Raw genomic sequence first — 18,926 nt, forward strand, 5'->3', positions numbered from 1 at the left:
GAGACGTCGCTGGACCTCACCCTTATCCTCATCATCGCGCTGGGCTCGGTATCCTTCATCTTCCTTCTGGCCATGATCGTGCTTGCCGTGCGTTGCCAGAAAGAGAAAAAGCTGAATATTTACACGTGTCTGGCCAGCGACTGCTGCCTCTGCTGCTGCTGTGGCAGCGGGGGGTCGACCTGCTGTGGGCGCCCCGCCCGGGCGCGCAAGAAGAAACTCAGCAAGTCGGACATCATGCTGGTTCAAAGCTCCAACGTACCCAGTAACCCGGCCCAGGTGCCGGTGGAGGAGTCCGGGGGCTTTGGCTCCCATCACCACAACCAGAATTACTGCTACCAGGTCTGCCTGACCCCCGAGTCCGCCAAAACCGACCTGATGTTCCTTAAGCCCTGCAGCCCATCGCGGAGTACGGACACTGAGCACAACCCCTGCGGGGCCATCGTCACCGGTTACACAGACCAGCAGCCCGACATCATCTCCAACGGAAGCATTTTGTCCAACGAGGTAAGGCTGAAGCGAAAGGACCACCATCTCTCATCTCCTCCATCCGAAAGCCTCCTCTAGCCCGGCCCTTGTATCTCTGGTGCACTGTGTATTTATTTTTAGGATATTAGCTTATTTGTATCTTTGTGGGGGCAGGAATGGAAAGCCGCCTCTCCCACCCCTTCCTGTGTAACTTAAACTTCGTGTCGTCCCTAATTTTCTGCGCTCCACCCTTCCACATTTATTTTCATTCCCCTCCTTTGGTGCTTTGCCACCTTGGACCCTCCTTCTTCCCTCTGGCATCTTTCCTTTAAAATCCTAGCCCCCTCACCCCACCCTACCCCACCCCAGTCCTTTCCCTTCTTAGAAAGCTGGGGGTAAAGGAGAAAGTGCCCGAGGGGAGAGGGAAATGCAGGGAGGGACCTTCTGGCACTGGCAAAGGTCTTTTTTTCTCTTTGCATTTGTCCCAAGCATAATAAAGTTAATTGTTTGGCTTTGTTTATCGATGCCTTCAGTCGCGTGTAAAAGTAAGCTATAGATTGTTTAACTTTGCACAGTTGTCTAAACTCGAATGCATGTTTTAGTGAATGAGTTATCAGATCCTTGTTCTCTGAACTCGGGTTGCAAAAAAAAGCCTTCAGTTCTACTCTGGACAGCATTTACAGACGTTCTTGAAGCCCAACGCCCACACAGTGTGAATTTGAATGAAGTTGCTTTGGCACAAACCCCTGTAAGCGTAAACTCACGGAAAGGCTTCAACAGTTCTTGTCTTACATATTCCTTTTAGCTAATAATCACCTTGCCATCGTTTTTGATGAATCACTGCTGTTGGCTTTCTTTATCAAAGAATTTGGCTTGTCAATTCCGATTTCCTTTTTTAAGATGGAGAAGTGGCAAAGTTGAAAGGAGGGAGGGAGAGGGAGAACAGAGTTGATTTCTGTAAAAGAAAGTTTGGACCGGAAAAGGTGTGTGTGGGGTGGTGGAGGCGGGGAGGAGAATGCAGAGTGTGTTTGGAGGGGGAAGAATTGGGGCCAGGAGGGAAGCGGGTATTATGAACTCCTTTTTTTGGCAGGTTATTTTATTTATTTTGAGTCTTAGATATTATTCATTGACTTTCATGAATATTTGTACAGCTCATTTGTATCTTAAGCACATTTTGAAAATAAACAACAAAATAATTCCATAAAATATCCAACCTTTTTGCTTATTGAGCGTGCTGTTTTTCTTGTGTCAACCAGTATGCACCTAAACACTTTTTTAGGCCACTGAAAGAAAGACTGCAGCGTATATCTAGGTTGACTATTGGAGACAGTAGTTTATGAGGGCCAGCTATGAGGTTATTTGCATTCTCTCCTTAAAACACACACACACACACACACACACTTAAAATTGGCCTTTTGTGTATTTTTTTTAACCTTTACTGTAAATCTAGATATGCAAAATCTGCATATCTTCTTGTCTTTACTAGCACTAGTCTTTATAAAAACTAGTCTGAGGTCTTAGAACAGCTTAGAAATTCCTTAAAAATGTACACAATTCCTTAAGCTAGAAATAGTTCCTAGCCTCAAAATCAGACTGTTAGTTAAACCCATAGCGTTCGAATGCTCTTGATTTATTTATTTTTTTTCTAGACTAAACACCAGCGAGCAGAGCTCAGCTATCTAGTTGACAGACCTCGCCGAGTTAACAGGTATGGACTCCTTTTTTTTTCCTAGCTTGGTGTATAGACAAATTACGACCTACTAAAAGTAGGAATTAGGCATATTATTCAATAGCAAAATAGAAAATGATAAAATATTTCCAATTAGGACAGGACATAAATATTGATTGTATTAGGTTTTCTAGACAATAAATTAAAAAATATTGGTGTGTTTCTTTTATATACAACCACTAAGTATATTTGAATATTTTGTCAGTTTACACTCCTACGCTGCTTCTGATAATCTTTCTAACTATTCCAGACATATACATATATATCTGTCCTATGAAAATGATATAAGCATATGCTTAGCTCCAATCATAGAATAATGATTGAACTTTACATGTCTTAAGGGCTCAAACTGACTGCTGATGCTCAGTGTTGGAGAGTTAGGCTTAAGGTTTTAAAAACTAGCTTTAAGCAGAAATCAAGAGCTATAAGCATCTGCAGCACCATAGGTGACCATGTGGTGGCAGAAGAATGTTTTCTGTGTTTCTTCAATCTTTTTTATTCTAATATTCACATTTTTGTACTTCTAGTTCTGCATTCCAGGAAGCCGACATAGTAAGCTCTAAGGACAGTGGTCATGGAGACAGTGAACAGGGAGATAGTGATCATGACGCCACCAACCGCGGCCAGTCAGCTGGTAAGTGTGATTAAAGGGCGATGCTCACTTTTATAGTGGTTTTTTAAAAAATAAATCCTGAGAGGATGATGTTATAGGTAGTTTTTAGTGTTAGTAAACCTACAGAAAACTGGTGTCATCCTATGTTGACAATTGTATACTCAAAGGGACTTGTAGTACAGTCTAATGTTCCTTTAGAGAATGAAAGTTAGAAATTCATTGTGGAATACGTGAGATCATGAAACTTTTCTTTTTTATGTCATGTTCTTTCCGGGAATTATATTGCATACAAAGGACATAGATTTCTCACCTGGTCCAGTCCCCAGTCTTCAGTCAATTAAGCTATTCTTAGACTTGCTTATGGATGAAATAACAGAAGATGAATGAAATTGGTTGACCTGCACAAGGTCACAAGAAGATAAGTGGATGACTGGGAACCAAAATCCAAATTTTCTCATTTCCAGAGCAATGCATTTTACATTCCACTGAATACTGAATGAGAGAAGGAATGGTGATTAAAAGTCATGAGTACATTGAAAGCCGGATTTCCAAATCTGGGTTCTTAGGCTTCAGGACATTAGTAAACATTTGATAATGTGCATTTTCTGAAGCATTCCTCATATTTTCAACAGGATCCATGTTCAAAAGTTGACTTCTGGGTGTATTTGCATGTAAGCTTGAAGGTATTCCCTGATGGGAGTTACAATGTGATACATATTTTTTACTTTGTTTTACTTTATTTTACTTTACTTTTCTCCTGTATACATGTCCCCTTTAAGTTTTATAGAATCCTGATAACTCTAGTTACTAATAATTAAAGAAGACACTGAAAAGAAATAAAATATGTACCTTAATGAAAACAGTTTCACAAGGTTTGGATTTTCTTTCTACTTTATTTGCATTTCAGTTATGAAGGATGCTTTTTGAATTTTTTTTTAAACTTTTTCTCTTTCAACTGAGTTTTGTGTTTATCTGACACATAAAGCAATGCAAAGGCAAGCTAGCTTGTGTCACTTCTAAAAAACGCCCATCATTGAACTGTTTGGAGGTTCAACTTCATTCACTTGAGCTTTTAAGGTTTATTTTGGTTAATGATTAAGCCCTAGGGAGATAGGGTTCTCATTTTCAAGGTAACATTGATCCTCGAGAGCACCCATTCCTTAACACACTCCATGGACCTCTGAAAGGTGTTGAGGCAGTGTGTCAAAGGGCAGTACCCGCCCCACCGTCGCCTGGCAGCAGTGGTGGCTGCAGGCCTCTCACTTGGCTCATGTGTGGTGTGTCTGAGGCTGCCTTGGCCTTGGGAAACGCAGGCAAGAGGAGGGGGAGAAAAGACTGCTCAAGGGTCTCTTTATATTGCTGCAAGTCATTAATATGCAGACCTAATGAGACTTGAGAACTGCCAAGAATCCCCGGAGGTCCCTGCCCCTTGCGGGCCTTCACGCTAAGTGAACAGAGCATCTATTTAGTGTCTGGGAACCCGACAACAAACCAGATCTTGCCAGAAGTTTATATTTGAGTACAAAGTCCCTTTCATTTTTGGCCTATATATGACATATGATTTATTGTTATCTTTTAAAAGGTGTATGTTTGGAATTGCTCACTCCTATTCTTTTTTCAGTTTCTGATTTCATAGTCAGCCTTTTAAAGCTTTTGAAACAAAATGTTTAACATTAAAAAAAAGAAAATCCCCCTCTGCATGTTTCCTTGTGGGTGTATTTTATTCCTTTCCCACTCCCCCTTACTTTTTTTTTTTTTTCTGTAACACTCCAGTCTCAATGAACATTTCAATTAGTTTAGTTCCTCAGACATAATGAGCCATAATAACTTAACTGAAGAAAGAGAAAGGAATAAACATCTGCAAAAAGTGCTAAATTTGGAAGATGGATGGGAATATGTTCTTATCAATGTGCCTTCCCAGCGGCTCTTTTATTTCGCAAGCACTCAATGTTGCCATTTTGGTAACATTACTTACAAATTATTTGAGATGTCAAAACATTTGAAAATGTTAAATGCTAAATCGTGTTTGGAAAACATGTTTAAAAGCAGGGTAGTTTTCATTTTTCTTATTAAAATGGCAAATTCTTTTTTTCTGTCTTTAGATTTTTAACATGTAAAAGTATGACAGAATTAACAATCTGTGGATCTATTTCATTAGCATTTATAGGGTTGCCACAACCTACTGGGCATAATGATAGCTGTTTTTGAATTGTATTAACACACTTGTATTAAGAAATAATTACACATTTGTGTGCTGAATTGCAGTCAGATTTAATATATCTAGTTTTATTGTTAAAATGATTTTACATTGTTTACCTTTTAAAGTATAAAACCCTAAATGCAGAGAATTAAGATGCCTTTACTTAATGACTTTTTTCCAGTCCATTCTTTGTTGTGTACTATAAACTTCACACCAAGTAGCTAGAGCTAATTTCCTAAAAGTTAAGCCTATCTCAGGTAAACAGGTACATCTGCTTTATTTCCTTATACAACCAGGAAATAAAGGATGATCTTCCAACCAGGATGATCTTCCAATTTGGCAATATTTAGAGAATATTCTTTATAGCAAATCTGTTTCCAGTGTTAGGATATGAAAAACTTTTGAGCTAATAAGCAAATCCCACTCAGCTTTAGGTTTTAAAGGGGAAAGTTAGACTATCATGGGAAAACAACACTGAAAAGATATGAATTCTGAATTCTCTAGTTTATACCTCATTTCATGTTACATAGTATACGCTGTTTAGCTTAGTTCTTCACCTGTTTAAGCTTCCTAAGTCTTTATTTATTCCCATTTTCATTTTCCGTGTTAACATTAATTTGTATTTATTTATTTGGATATGCCTTCCATTTATTCTTCTATGAACAGTTTTCTTTTTTGTTCTTTCTCCCTCCTCCCCACTTGCTTTTCTCCTCTCTAAGCCATTTGCAGTCACCAATCTTGTTCATAGAAGGGCTTTAAACACGGAGGCAGCTGCACAGAGAATCACATAAGCTTTTTCAGTTTTCCACTGCACCTGGCTCCATGTGTGGAATTCTTCGACTTGACCACGGGTCTGTGGTACTTTCTTTCTATAGCCTTGTCAAGGTGCTTTCCGTTTTTTTCAGTACACTATTGATGTATTGGTTAGGTATGGCAGAAGTCCAAGGAGATGTGGTAAATGCTTGCATAAACCATCACAAGGGGAGAAACTGATTAATCACAGCTTAAATAGCAAAAAAAAAAAAAAAAAGCCAAAGTGAACTTAAAACTAGTATATGTTCAATTTTATAATACCATTAGATTAAAAGATAGATTTTTTTGTCTGATTTAAATACTGATACAACATTTTTAGCTGTATAGTCTTAAACATTTTAGTATTATCCGAGGTAGATCTAAGGAGATCTATTTAGCTGTAAGTAGTTGTTTCCACCCCACCCCATTTATTAAGTACACAATGTGCACACTAAGATTAAATTTGAATTTATTTTTAGTAATTGACCTTCTTAAAATGTATATTGAAGAAGAAAACCCTCATAAGTTAATGTTACTTGTTATAGTTTACCTGAAATTTTTCAAATTTCTCTTCTTCTAAATTTTTCGTTTATTTAAAAGACAGGTTAGCTTCTAAATGTGTTTATTTCTTAACTAATTATTAGGAGACTTGTACATGACACATGGTCAAAACTTGACTAAATTTAAAAAGTGATTTATATTGTCAGTGTTTTCATACTAGTAGAAAAACATATATCATGAAATAAATTAAGCCATTGTACTACTACTGCAATATCAATAAGAATTTTCGGCCTATCATAAAGTTAGAAATTTCCCTTTCTTAACTCCAATAAGAATTTAGATATTGGCAATTAGCTTCTGGCTTTATAAATAAGGTGAATTTATACCATAGTCTGAATAAGCAAAAGCTTTTTGCTAAGGTTTCTGCTGAAAATATGAGCTACAACTAGGTAATGCCAAGACATTTACAATTGAAAAAGATATAAAACAAATATTAAGATAAAATGGAGAAAAATATAAACATATTGAAATATGTTAGTAGTGAGAAAATTTTGATCTGCATGTTTTGATTTTTTCATAGATGAATTATGTTATAAAATCTCTGCTCCCAAACCAAACCAAAAACTACAGAAATTTTGGTGATTATTGTTAATATCTCTAATTTCTCCAGTATTAAATAATTAAAAGAAGACTTACAATTTCCTCAAAAATATGTGTGTTGATTTTTTTAACTAATTTATCATATTTGGGGAAAAATACATTTTTTGAAGGCTTGTTACATGAGAAAGGTCCATGTAATTTTGTTGTATTGAATTCATCAGAAAACAGAACAAATTGACTATAATTACATTTTTGAAATCACAGTTTGTTCTCAGTGGTAATATCACAGCCTCTGACTATAAGGGATCAAGTTACTTGCTAGTGTAAAAAGATGTATTTTAAAATTTGTCTAAATATATCTCTATATAACAGGCAGTCTATCACTTCAGCTGTCGTGCCATGTAGAACAGACCATTTCCAAGAAGTGGAAAAAAATAAATTACAAGAAATTGCAAATAAAATCTGTATGTTGAAATGTTTCTTAAGAATGACCAAAACTTCATAATTCAGGTGTGGCCTGTACTTTTCTGCTATACAAGTCTCACAGGTTCTAAAATAAGGGCATTTGAATGAGAAAAGAAATGACATGATGTTGAAGTTATTTTCTCTTGGGCCTTCAACCTGAGATGTTAAAAATTTCCAAAAGCAGTGTGAAAGACACGCATTTTTAAATGTCCCATGTACTGAAATACTTGGCATTCCAGTCCTTTGTGCAGTCACTGACCACCACAAAACTTAAACATGCCTCTGCTTGTCTGGTCATTAAAATAATATACTTAATGGGGACTAGTGATATATGAAAAAAGATAAAGCCATTTTCATCTTTCAGTGGCTCCCTAAGGTGAGGCCAGGTAATGGGCACAAGTTATTTGGTTCTCAAACTATACATATGAAACGGAAAAAAAAATTTTTTGTAAATGAACATTTCTAAAACTTATTTGAAATTTATTGATATACTTTTTATGCGATTAAAAAAAATTGTTTCTACGTCTGATATTTTCCTTATGAGAAATTAGTACACTTGTTTTGTTGGTAAAACGTGTGAAACATGCTCATGCACAAGGTGTGCCATCTTCCCTGTCCTTGTAGTTACATAAAGCTGTGTTATCACTATGGGGATCCCACTTTAAAAGGAGTAGCTCATAAATTTATGAGGAACATTATGTACAAGTGTTGTTCCCCTTCCAGGCAGGTAACACTATTTATCCAACAGAAAACTTTATCATATTTCTCACTTTTCTTGTTATGCACATGATAATTTTTTTGTGCAGGTTTTCAAGTCGGAGAACTTTATTTCATCATCTAAGGGAATTTTAACTAGCGTCTAATAAGTCAAAGAGGCAGAAAACCATATACTTCAAGAGAAGAAATTTAGCACAATTGAATATCAACTAGCCATGAAAACAAGTTCTAATAAAAGTACCTTCTAACATCTCATAAAAGTACCTTCAAATATCTTAAAGATAATGCAGAGACTAGATCATTAAAACTTTTCTGTGTGATTATCATATTCAGAATTATAAGAATCCTTGGATACAGTGCTCAAAAAGATGTGAAATACTATTAATGGTCTCATGAGGTGTATTTGAAAGGGTTTTATCAGTTATGTGATGAAAAATTGTATTAATTCCAAATTTTACATTAGTACCCATCTTTATCAGGATCTGGTAATATAATTCTATCTTAATATTTGAATTTTTCCATCAACTTCAAATTTAATATGATATAAATTTATTTTTTAAATAATTGCCCATAATTGAATTTTAATGGTACCTCCATCTATCAAAAAGACCTTTTATTCCTTATCACACTATAAATAGGGAGTGTTTAGAGTACAGCACATCAACATACAGATCTCTCTGGTTCTATAGCTTCTAGTTACCTGCTGTGTCAGTGTGCATCAGGGATATTCTTCTTCCCTTCCTCTTTTTTTTTTTTTCCTAATACCTATCTCCTTATAGGAATAAGATAACTTCCCTGGTGTCTAGAAAATAGTTGACCTGTTTCACTTGCTGATCTTAGTCTGATTCCTTATCCCAGCTTCAGCTCACGTTTATGTTCCTCAATAATGCACTGATCAGTAATTTAGTTCTGGGTTTATGCATGACAATTATCAATAGATTATTATAATCTAAGTCAGATTTAGTCACACATGCTTGCTGCTGCTGTTGAGTCACTAAATCCTGTCAGACTCAGTGTGACCCCATGCACTGTAGGCTGCCAGGCTCCTCTGCCCATGGGATTTCCCAGGCAAGAAAGCTGGAGTGAGTTGCCATTTCCTTCTCCAGTAGATCTCAGTGCAAGGATCAAACTCCCCTCTCTTGCATCTCCTGCTTGGCAGGCAGATTCTTTACCAATAAGCCACCTGGAAAGCCCCAGCATTATACACAGTTTAATTTAAAATTAAAAAGTCATTATAACGTGAGATTAATATATGATAAGAAGTTTGGTGTTATTTGTTTAAGCAATTTACATAATTAACTGTTTTAAACTCCAAAATACTTGAGGATAATCTGGGGGCTTAGTAATTATGACAAATTTATTTCTTTGTATTATATAAAGAGCTGTTAAAATATGCATATAAAAAGTAAATTATTGTGTGTCAGGATTTTACAAACTAAAACTTGCTCAAGAGCTCAAGTCACTCATAATATTTATAGAAGAAACAAACAAGTGTTTTCATTACACTCTCTTGATTAAAAAAATAATCCTTGGTTTTTTCACACCAGGCATTTCATGCATTTGAGAGTTTCTGATGTACAGAATAATCACTCTTTGGTTATTTCTAATTGATCCTATTTTTAAACATATTTAATAAATGCATTGCTCTGTCTAGAAACACATTAAAATGTGATTTTTGTTTGTGTGCTTACTTTTTTACATAATACTAGTTATCAAATTGAATAACAGATAGTATTCTGTAGTGCCCCAAAATGATATTTTGCTTAAGAGACTGAGTGAGCTTTCTTGGGTCATAAATATCATGTTTAATATTCTTGTCAGTATACAGGAGACAATGAAACTTGAAGGTGTCATTTGAAATCTTGGTGTTCTAGGATCAGTAAGCAAACATTTCTGTGTTGTCTGGGACAAGTGTTTTCCAATATAGAACAAGTAATAAGGTATTCGCCAATAGCGTCTGCAGCTGACTCACCTTGCACTTGGTTACCTTGGTTTCACTAATTACAGCCATTTGTTCTGGGCTTGTCTAAGTGGTAAATGATAAGCAGTTTGTAGTAATATGGACTACAAGAGTGTCACTGAAAAATAACTTGTAGAAAGTCATTTTCTAAGATCCTAAAAAAGCATGCTCTTGGCCACTCTTGTTTTATTCTTATTATTTATTGGTGTATCCATATGTATGCCATGTGTCTGTTGAATTTCACTTTTTATTTCATGTCTAGATCTTATTATCTAAATATCATCACTCACGCTTCCCATATTTCTTCCATTTTTGTCTCTAAGGAAAAAAATATGACTTATCATCATTAGAAATTACAGGTAATGAAGGCTTTCCACTTGGGTTTTATTTTTTCTGTTACAAATTTCACAGATTTTCTTTTTCTTAATATTGATTCTCACTATTTTCTAAGTATTTAAATAATTTAGAGTTAATATTTTCCCTCAACATCCTGACAAGTTCAGCATCTATCTCAGAACCCTGTTTGCCAAGAGTCCTACCCTTAACAAAATAATATAAAGCGATTTGGGGCTCCTGTCAGGAGCCTGTCAGATTTTTCTTAACATAAGAAAAATCTGTTAAGATACCTTTACCTATTACTCTTTACATTGCCTGTAATTTTTCACTTCTAAGCCAGGACGATTCCCTGGAGGAGGGTATGGCAGCCCACTCCAGTATTCTTGCCTGGAGAATCTCACGGACAGAGGAGCCTGGTGGGCTACAATTCATAGGGTCACAACGAGTCGGACATGACTGAGCGACTGAGCACAGACACAAGCAGCTGGTCATGTTGATGAAGCCTCCATCCGTAGCTTCTCTGTTTTCTGCTCACAGGTATGGATCTCTTCTCCAACTGCACCGAGGAATGTAAAGCACTTGGCCACTCAGATCGGTGCTGGATGCCCTCCTTTGTCCCTTCTGATGGACGCCAGGCTGCTGATTATCGTAGCAATCTGCATGTTCCTGGCATGGACTCTGTTCCAGACACTGAAGTGTTTGAAACTCCAGAAGCCCAGCCCGGGGCGGAGAGGTCCTTCTCCACCTTCGGCAAAGAGAAGGCCCTTCACAGCACCCTGGAGAGGAAGGAGCTGGATGGACTGCTGTCTAATACACGAGCGCCTTACAAACCACCATATTTGAGTAAGTATTACATAAAAGGCTGTATCAAAGTCTTCCCTTTCAGGAAATAAAGTTCAACATGCCCTTCTTCTTAGTAAAAATAGAATTCATGTTGTTTTCAAAAACAAAGATAAAAGTGACTCTGGGATGCAGGCAGCACTATACAATACAGAAAAGAATATACTTAACAGGAAGACAGGTTCCTGGGTTGGTATATTAAATCAAACATAACTTCTGATGTTGTTGAAAACATTTTTTGAATGATCTTCATATTTCCTTTGAATATTGCTCACCTGTTTACTTGATTTCCATGTGTTTTGAAGGGCTTATGTAAGGCGGAAAAAACATCTCTTGACTCAATTCACAGAGAAATTTTGTTTTCTTATCGATACCAGCATTATTGCTTAGTCATCCTTTTCCCATAAAGACATTAAACATGTTAGGCTAAGTTCAGAATACATTGCAGCCATCAGTTTGATAATTTTGCGTAGTTTAGTAATATGTTGGCATGGATTCAAGTCACTTATCAGAATCAGAGGAACTACATGATGAAAGCATATCACTACAGCAATATTATTCATTTATTTACAACAACAGGTTCTTCTTCTAATATTGAGACTTTGATCATTGTACTCAGCTCTTTCGATGTGGGGACCCTAGTCTCTAAGTGGATTATTTTATACAATCAGCTGAAAAACAAATGCTTTAGGATTATTTAGTATATTTTATTTGAGGGTCTTGCTAAGGAAATTATTCCATTTACTCACTGCTATAAAGGAATCTTTACTTTTTAGTTAATGGTTAAATACCACTGATGATTCAATATTTTGATCAAACAACATCAACTAATATTTGATAAGAATGGAAATTATAAAAACTTAATCAAAAGATGATTTTTATCTTGTACAGCAAATCCAATGTATGTGTCATTTTCTTACTTTGATCTTCCAGTGCAAAAAATAAAAATAATGGAACTATAAATTAGAAACAAAAATGAGCCACTGCAGATATATTATTTCTTTTATGACTTATGAAATGGGATGAAAAAAATACTTAAATGGAAGAAAAAACTAGAAGAATTTAGCCCTTTTATGTAAATATGAAAGTCATGGATTAAATATATGGAGGATAAGGATCTGACTACAACTCTGGATATTGATAATAAGAGTTAGTTATTATCTTACTATTAAAAATGTGAATCTGCCATTGAATACGTCCATTCTGATAGCAACAGTGATCAAATTGTGTATTTAGAAGGATTGCATTCAGTTTTTCAAATTACTTAGGAATAACACAGTATATTAGCATTTCAGAACCAAATAAATATAAATTATTGATATTTGTTTTGCTTCATTTTATAAAGCTATGAAATATGAGGGCACAAATACTTATTTTGTTGAACTATCTAACAAAATATCTTATAGATGTAATTTGGATGCTAAAGTCCTAATGTTTAACTTACACATCCGCATACACTATGATTTAAAGCAGCTTAAAATCAAATTTTAATAAATAAGGACTATAATTCACTCTTTGCCCCTCAAACTAAATTCTGGATTTAAAATTTTACTTACCAAAGGTTTCCAAATTTAAAACAACATATTCTCACTAGTGTTTCACTTAAAGTAAGAATATACACCACAGAAGTATATTATCAGTAATGTCAAGGCAAAAATTCAAAGTGTATATGATTCAGACTAATTCAAATGTGTATTTCTAAATAAATACACAATATTTTCTGTTAGCATATATTACATGGTAATTCTACATTAAATATAGTGAGAAATCAGTTCACCCTCTTTAACTCTTAGTGAATACCAACCTTGATGAAGTTTCATTTACATTATAGAACTGAAATTTTGAACATCTATAAAAATCTTTCTCTACTGACTAGTTTTTCTTTTTAATTTTAAAAAGTCATGGTAACATTTTTTATTTGATAAAAATTTTAATGCTGCATATATTATAATGCCAGTGTCTCTACTTTAGGAGTCTAGTATTTTCACTTAGATCCTTGATTTCAGGGATTATGAAATATGTTATCAGTTATATGTACTGCTAGAAATCAAAGAATGCATGTATTATTTTACTAAGAAAATTAAGATTTTTTTGCATATTATCCAGATGTGTATTATAATCAATTAATTTTGAGTAGCAATTTATGTCTTCTGTTTTAGTCAGCTCAGCTCACATTGCTCACAATTTAGGGTTTGGGGTAAAGTGTAACCAGGATGAAAAAGAAGCAGAAAATTAGCTATTTTGCTGTTTTTATTTATACTCTCCTCAGTTCTTCATATAACTTTAGTCATATCTGAACATTTTTTAACTTCCAGTGATTAATGTCATCTTAGACACACAGTTATCTTTAAATTACCTTGTGCCTCTGACTTAATAAGCATAGTCAATTTATGCTTAATTTAACTATACAAACTAAATCAGAACCATCCATTCCTGACTATTTTGCCCCCAAATTCACATAGTGGTAGCTGTTAATATGTGTATCATGTATCATCAGAAATGAAAATATTCTCATCATCTAAATTGAAAAGCACGTCCCTTATGTTACTAAAGAAACTAAAAATCAGCACTAAATACCTTTTTAAAAATCAAGAGTGTTTAAATAATTCTTGAGAAAGCAGTTTTACTTTTGCTAAACATACATTTAGTTTTTAAATGAACATAATGTACATTTTGATGTTAAAAAAGTAGCTGTATATTTAGTTACTTTTGTGAAGCCCTAAAAAAAAGCCTTATGAAGCTAGTACTATCATTTAGAAATGATCCCAGGGAAATGGTGATACGCTTAATAATACAAATGAGGTCATTGCACCCAAGAACTTTCCATTTCTACACCTCTGAATGTAGAGTTAAAATTAAAAATTGGAGGAAAACAACTTTTACCCAGAAGTGTGTATATACATGTTTTAAAAACATACTTTGTGTTTCTAAAAAACCTGTGTTCAATTTTATTTCTTCATTTTTCTATGTATAAGAAAAGATCCATGAAGAGTATATATATAATGCACTTAATGAAATGGAACTTTTTAATCAGGAGTAATTTTTAACTTATCTGTTAATATTTAACATCATTAGTCATGAGCGCTTTACAGCCATGTCTTCTCTTATATGTGTTATGTTGTAGATTTCTAATACTCTATTAAGGATCAAAGGAATACACTGAAAGATTGAGACAATAAATGTAAACATGTAGAGTATGGTCATGCAGTGTTTAGATTTTATTTTAAAATGCTAGTAAATTTTAGCTTAGCTTTACCTTTAATTTTTACTAGAATAATAAAACATAACTAACTTTTAATAAAAGTTAATAATTGTTTCAACACTTGCTAAAATGAAATAAAAATATTCTCTGGAGTTTAAAATTCCTTATATTCTTTCATATGGAATTCAATACTTTCTTTAAAACTGTAAACATGTGATTTAAAACTAACGTGTTTCAAGTGACACGGTAAGTTAAATATAAAGCAATCTAGATAATCCAAGCAAATAAGGAACATAAAAGTAATTTAAGTTCAAGAATATAACTGGTAAAAGTTATATCATTAATGTAATTTAGAAAATCCCAATATTTAAAATAATATATTTAATATTGGGGACTTCCCTGGCAGCTCAGACGGTAGAGTCTGCCTGCAGTGCATGAGACCCAGGTTTGATCCCTGGGTTGGGAAAATCCCCTGGAGAAAGAAATGGCAACCCACTTCAGTATTTTTGACTGGAGAATCCCCGTGGACAGAGGAGCCTCAGTTCAGTTCAGTTCAGTCGCTTAGTCCTGTCGGACTCTTTGGAACCCCATGGACTGCAACACGCCAGGCTTCCTTGCCTATCACTAACTCCTGGAGTTTACTCAAACTCATGTTCTTTGAGTCGGTGATGCCATCCAACCATCTGATCCTCTGTTGTCTGCTTCTCCTCCCACCTTCAATCTTTCCCAGCATCAGGGTCTTTTCAAATGAGTCAGAGGAGCCTGGCAGGCTACAAAGAGAAGTTGCAAAGAGTCGGACACGACTGAGCGACTTCACTTTCATTTAATATTATTTTTGTAATCTTTCTTGCTCATGATTTTGGCTTCACATTTTGAACATTATCTCCAGATTTTTTTTTGTCTGGAAGCAAGTATATCTTTCAGTTTAAATCAGCCTAAACAATACAGTACTAAAGATATAAGGATTTGTGTTTTGGAAACCTGTGGATTTCTTGCCAAAAACATAATCGTTCCCTAAGAATTGAAGACACTTATAAATGACTAATGAAGTTTCATCTAAACTGTATTTGTGAAATATTTCTTTTATTTGTTTAAGGAATCATACAAAATAAATTATATCGAATAGAGTGGAAAAGCCTACATTGATATGATTTTTTGAAAATCCTAAATCCATGAAATTTTCTATAATCCTAGGACTGTAGGAAACCATCTATTGAAAAGTGTTTAAAAAAAAAAAAAGTGTTGCAATTGATTCTGTTTTCATATCAAATAACATTTAGAGTGGTCCAGATGTGTCAAAAAATCACTCTAGCTGTCTCCTGACCTGTTTTTGCCTACTTTGGAGCCCTTTTGAAATTTCAACCCAAATCATACATAACATAGTGTTAAGAAAAGATGTCAGAATTTGGAAACACTGCATTTAAAATATTGCTGCCACTTTAACCTAGACTTTCCATTCGTGACCATCATTTTAGGAAAAATTCTTTTTGGTATCTATATTATTTCTACCTAGAACTTTTTAAAATTGTAGAGTATATTTTGTTGAGTCACACCTTTTCCAATCCTTTCATTATTTCAACCTGCCCTCTAAGTGTTAAAGTCAAGATTGTGTAGGAGCATATATAGAATTCAAAATAAAATGACTTTTCTTAGCAGTACAGATTACCCTTATATCCTTGTATAGTGTTCTCTTTGGGATTTGTATATTCCTCTAATGTCATAAACATAGCATCACTTTACCAAATATTAAATTCCACAAAAGGTATTTTTATATGTGGCCTTTTTAACATTTTTGTTTTTTAGGTCCTTACATTACTAAATGAATGGACATCTTTTTCAATATTTTTTTTCCTTTTTTTAAAATGGATATGTTTGTTTCTGTTCACTTTTTCTTCAAGTTGTACTGCTTTAAAAAAAATATCCTATTTCTGAGATTTTTGTTCTCTCACTAATCTTCATAAAAATATATCTAGATTTGTGAGCCTAACTAATTTATTACTTTTTTTGGTTTATCTCTTTGTGACAAACCTCTGGTCTTTGAATCACACCAGTCTTTCTATTTTTCCATTAAATTCTTTTATTTTGTAATTATAAATTAATCTCTCATAGTCAAAAAAGTTTACTCACCTCAACTCTGTGAGCAGGAAACATATGACAACTCAAGATCAGAAGAAACCTGATCTAGTTCATATTCTCTATATATCTACTGTTAGAATTCAATGTTCACTGAATTTTACAATATTGCACTGTTTTGAAAAATGGTAATCTATTCACAATTCATATCATTATTCCAGTTAACTGATGCATCAGCTGACTGGAACCTTCTTATACTCTAGATAAGTGAGATGTTATAAGATTATATTGTTTCTTCTCCTTTAGTTGTTGAGTAATGATCTTCTGTAACTAATATGATTTAAAGTGAAAGATATAAAAATATTCTGAGGTGCAGATATGAAACAGAGCAGTTCATTTTAAATCTATATATCTGACAGTTTCTGTGGACAATTTGCATTTTACTTATTTAGACAGCAGTGCTTCTCTTACAACATGTCATTTAAAAATTTGTGCCTTTGGGTGAAACTAGTTAGTAACCGATACTCTCTTGGCATATTTAGACTCATTATGCAACTATGCATATTATAAGTGCAAAGTAATTATGTGATGGGAAATGAATTAATGGATGAATAAGTGTTATTAAAGTAACCAAATTTTCTTTAATGCTGTCATCGTATTTTAATTTACACACACATCTACACATAGTTTTGATATCTCTTGGAGAAGGAAATGGCAACCCATTCCAGTAATCTTGCCTAGAAAATCCCATGGACAGAGGAGCCTGGCAGGCTACAGTCCGTGAGGTTACAAAAGAATCAGACACAACTGAACAACTAAACAATAACTACACATAGTTTTGATATCTCTAGGCAAATTATCTGGTAGCTCGGTGGTAAAGAATCTGCCTGCCAATGCACAAGATGGGGGTTAGACCCTGGGTTGGGAAGATCCCCTGGAGAAGGAAATGGTAACCCACTCCAGTATTCTTGCCTGGGAAATCCCATGGACAGAGAAGCTTGGTGGGTCACAGTTCATGGGGTCACAAAAGATTTGGATACGATTTAGCGACTGAACAACAGGCAAACTCTCTTTTTTCAATTAATAAAACATGTTTTAAATTGCTTAAATTTATCTCTAAATAGTGTCTATAAGCTTTTATGAGGGAAGACAGAGTTTGAACTCATTCAAAATACTGAAATACACCTAACCAAGCTGTTTTGTGAAATATGATGTTTTTTTTAATACCTTAAGATTTTAAATTTCTTTTGATTTATTCAAAGAATTGAATTCATATCCTAAGGAAGAAATATATTTGTTTTTATTTCTTAACTCTCTTAGAATTTTAATTGCTCCCCTTTCTTGCCAGATCTGTAAAACAATACTTTACATGTTTTACTTACTAGCAACTTTCATACATAAGCTCTCATCTTTCACATTTTTTAAAGCTAGTATATCTTCCATTCTTTGCTCTGTTACAGTCACTTATTCTTCTTACTTAGTTCCCAGGTAGGAGGTATTTATTTGTGTGTTATTAATTACATTTTTCAGTTCATTGATACATGGTTAAATAAAATATTGAAGGACATACAGAAGAGAAAATTAATAAAACTAATTTATATATTTATTCAATGTTTACACTGCTTAGTAAGTGATTCTTTATTTACATAAAACCGTTCTTTTTGTGCACACTTTGCATTTTATTGAATTAACATTTAGCATATTAATATTATTTATATACCTCATTTTATATTACAGATCATTTTCATCCTTTTTCTTATTTTGTACATTGGAAGTAAATCCATATAAGCATTTGTCCATCACGTGAGCCTAACAAAGGAAGATTATCAATTAAAATATAAATAGAATTATCAATCAAAAGGAATATCTACTTGGGAATTTTTCCTGCCTCATCATTCTGAAGATCATGGGTCAAAATTTAAATGCATTAATTTATAAAGATATTGTATATAAGTCTGGAATTTACAACTTCAATTGCTTATAAATATCATTAAACATTGTTCAATACTCAATGTGCCAGACTTTTTTTGAGTGAGTCTGCGTCTTCTGATATCCTTTTAATAGAAATTAGATAGCATCATTTAGACAGTTTAGAAAGTGTTTTGGACCATAGCGTTCATTGTTCAAGATTAGATAATACTACTGAGTCAAGACTAAACTCAGCATAACGTGGATCCACTTAATGCTTCCCAAATAACATTAATAATAATAATCTTGGAAGTTTTATATTAAAGTCCAATAAGACTCCCTAATTACTGCATTAATGATTTCTAATAACCTACATCAGTTTAGGTGGGGACAGTATAGAAGATTTGAAAGATTTAACCCAAAAATGTAATCACGTACAAAATGACATGAATAAAAACAAGTTGTAAGGTATAAAATTTACAGGAAAAAAATCCAGTCTTATTTCTTTGATACAATATACAACTT

The 18,926-nt window shown here is 34.0% G+C and overlaps 1 protein-coding gene across 1 annotated transcript in view; it reads left to right on the plus strand.

Moving 5' to 3' along the window:
* Positions 1-18,271, plus strand: part of PCDH10 (protocadherin 10) — a 20,480-nt gene extending 2,209 nt beyond the window's left edge. Inside the window, exons 2-6 of the mRNA XM_010830306.1 lie at positions 4-504; positions 2,115-2,173; positions 2,722-2,828; positions 10,916-11,221; positions 18,231-18,271. Of these exons, the coding sequence (XP_010828608.1) occupies positions 4-504; positions 2,115-2,173; positions 2,722-2,828; positions 10,916-11,221; positions 18,231-18,271 (1,014 nt within the window). The remainder of the gene's footprint in view (positions 1-3; positions 505-2,114; positions 2,174-2,721; positions 2,829-10,915; positions 11,222-18,230) is intronic.
* The last annotated feature ends 655 nt before the right edge of the window (positions 18,272-18,926 follow it).

This window comes from Bison bison, unplaced genomic scaffold, assembly GCF_000754665.1.
Source record: "Bison bison bison isolate TAMUID 2011002044 unplaced genomic scaffold, Bison_UMD1.0 scf7180017864517, whole genome shotgun sequence".
NCBI classification, from domain to species: domain Eukaryota; kingdom Metazoa; phylum Chordata; class Mammalia; order Artiodactyla; family Bovidae; genus Bison; species Bison bison.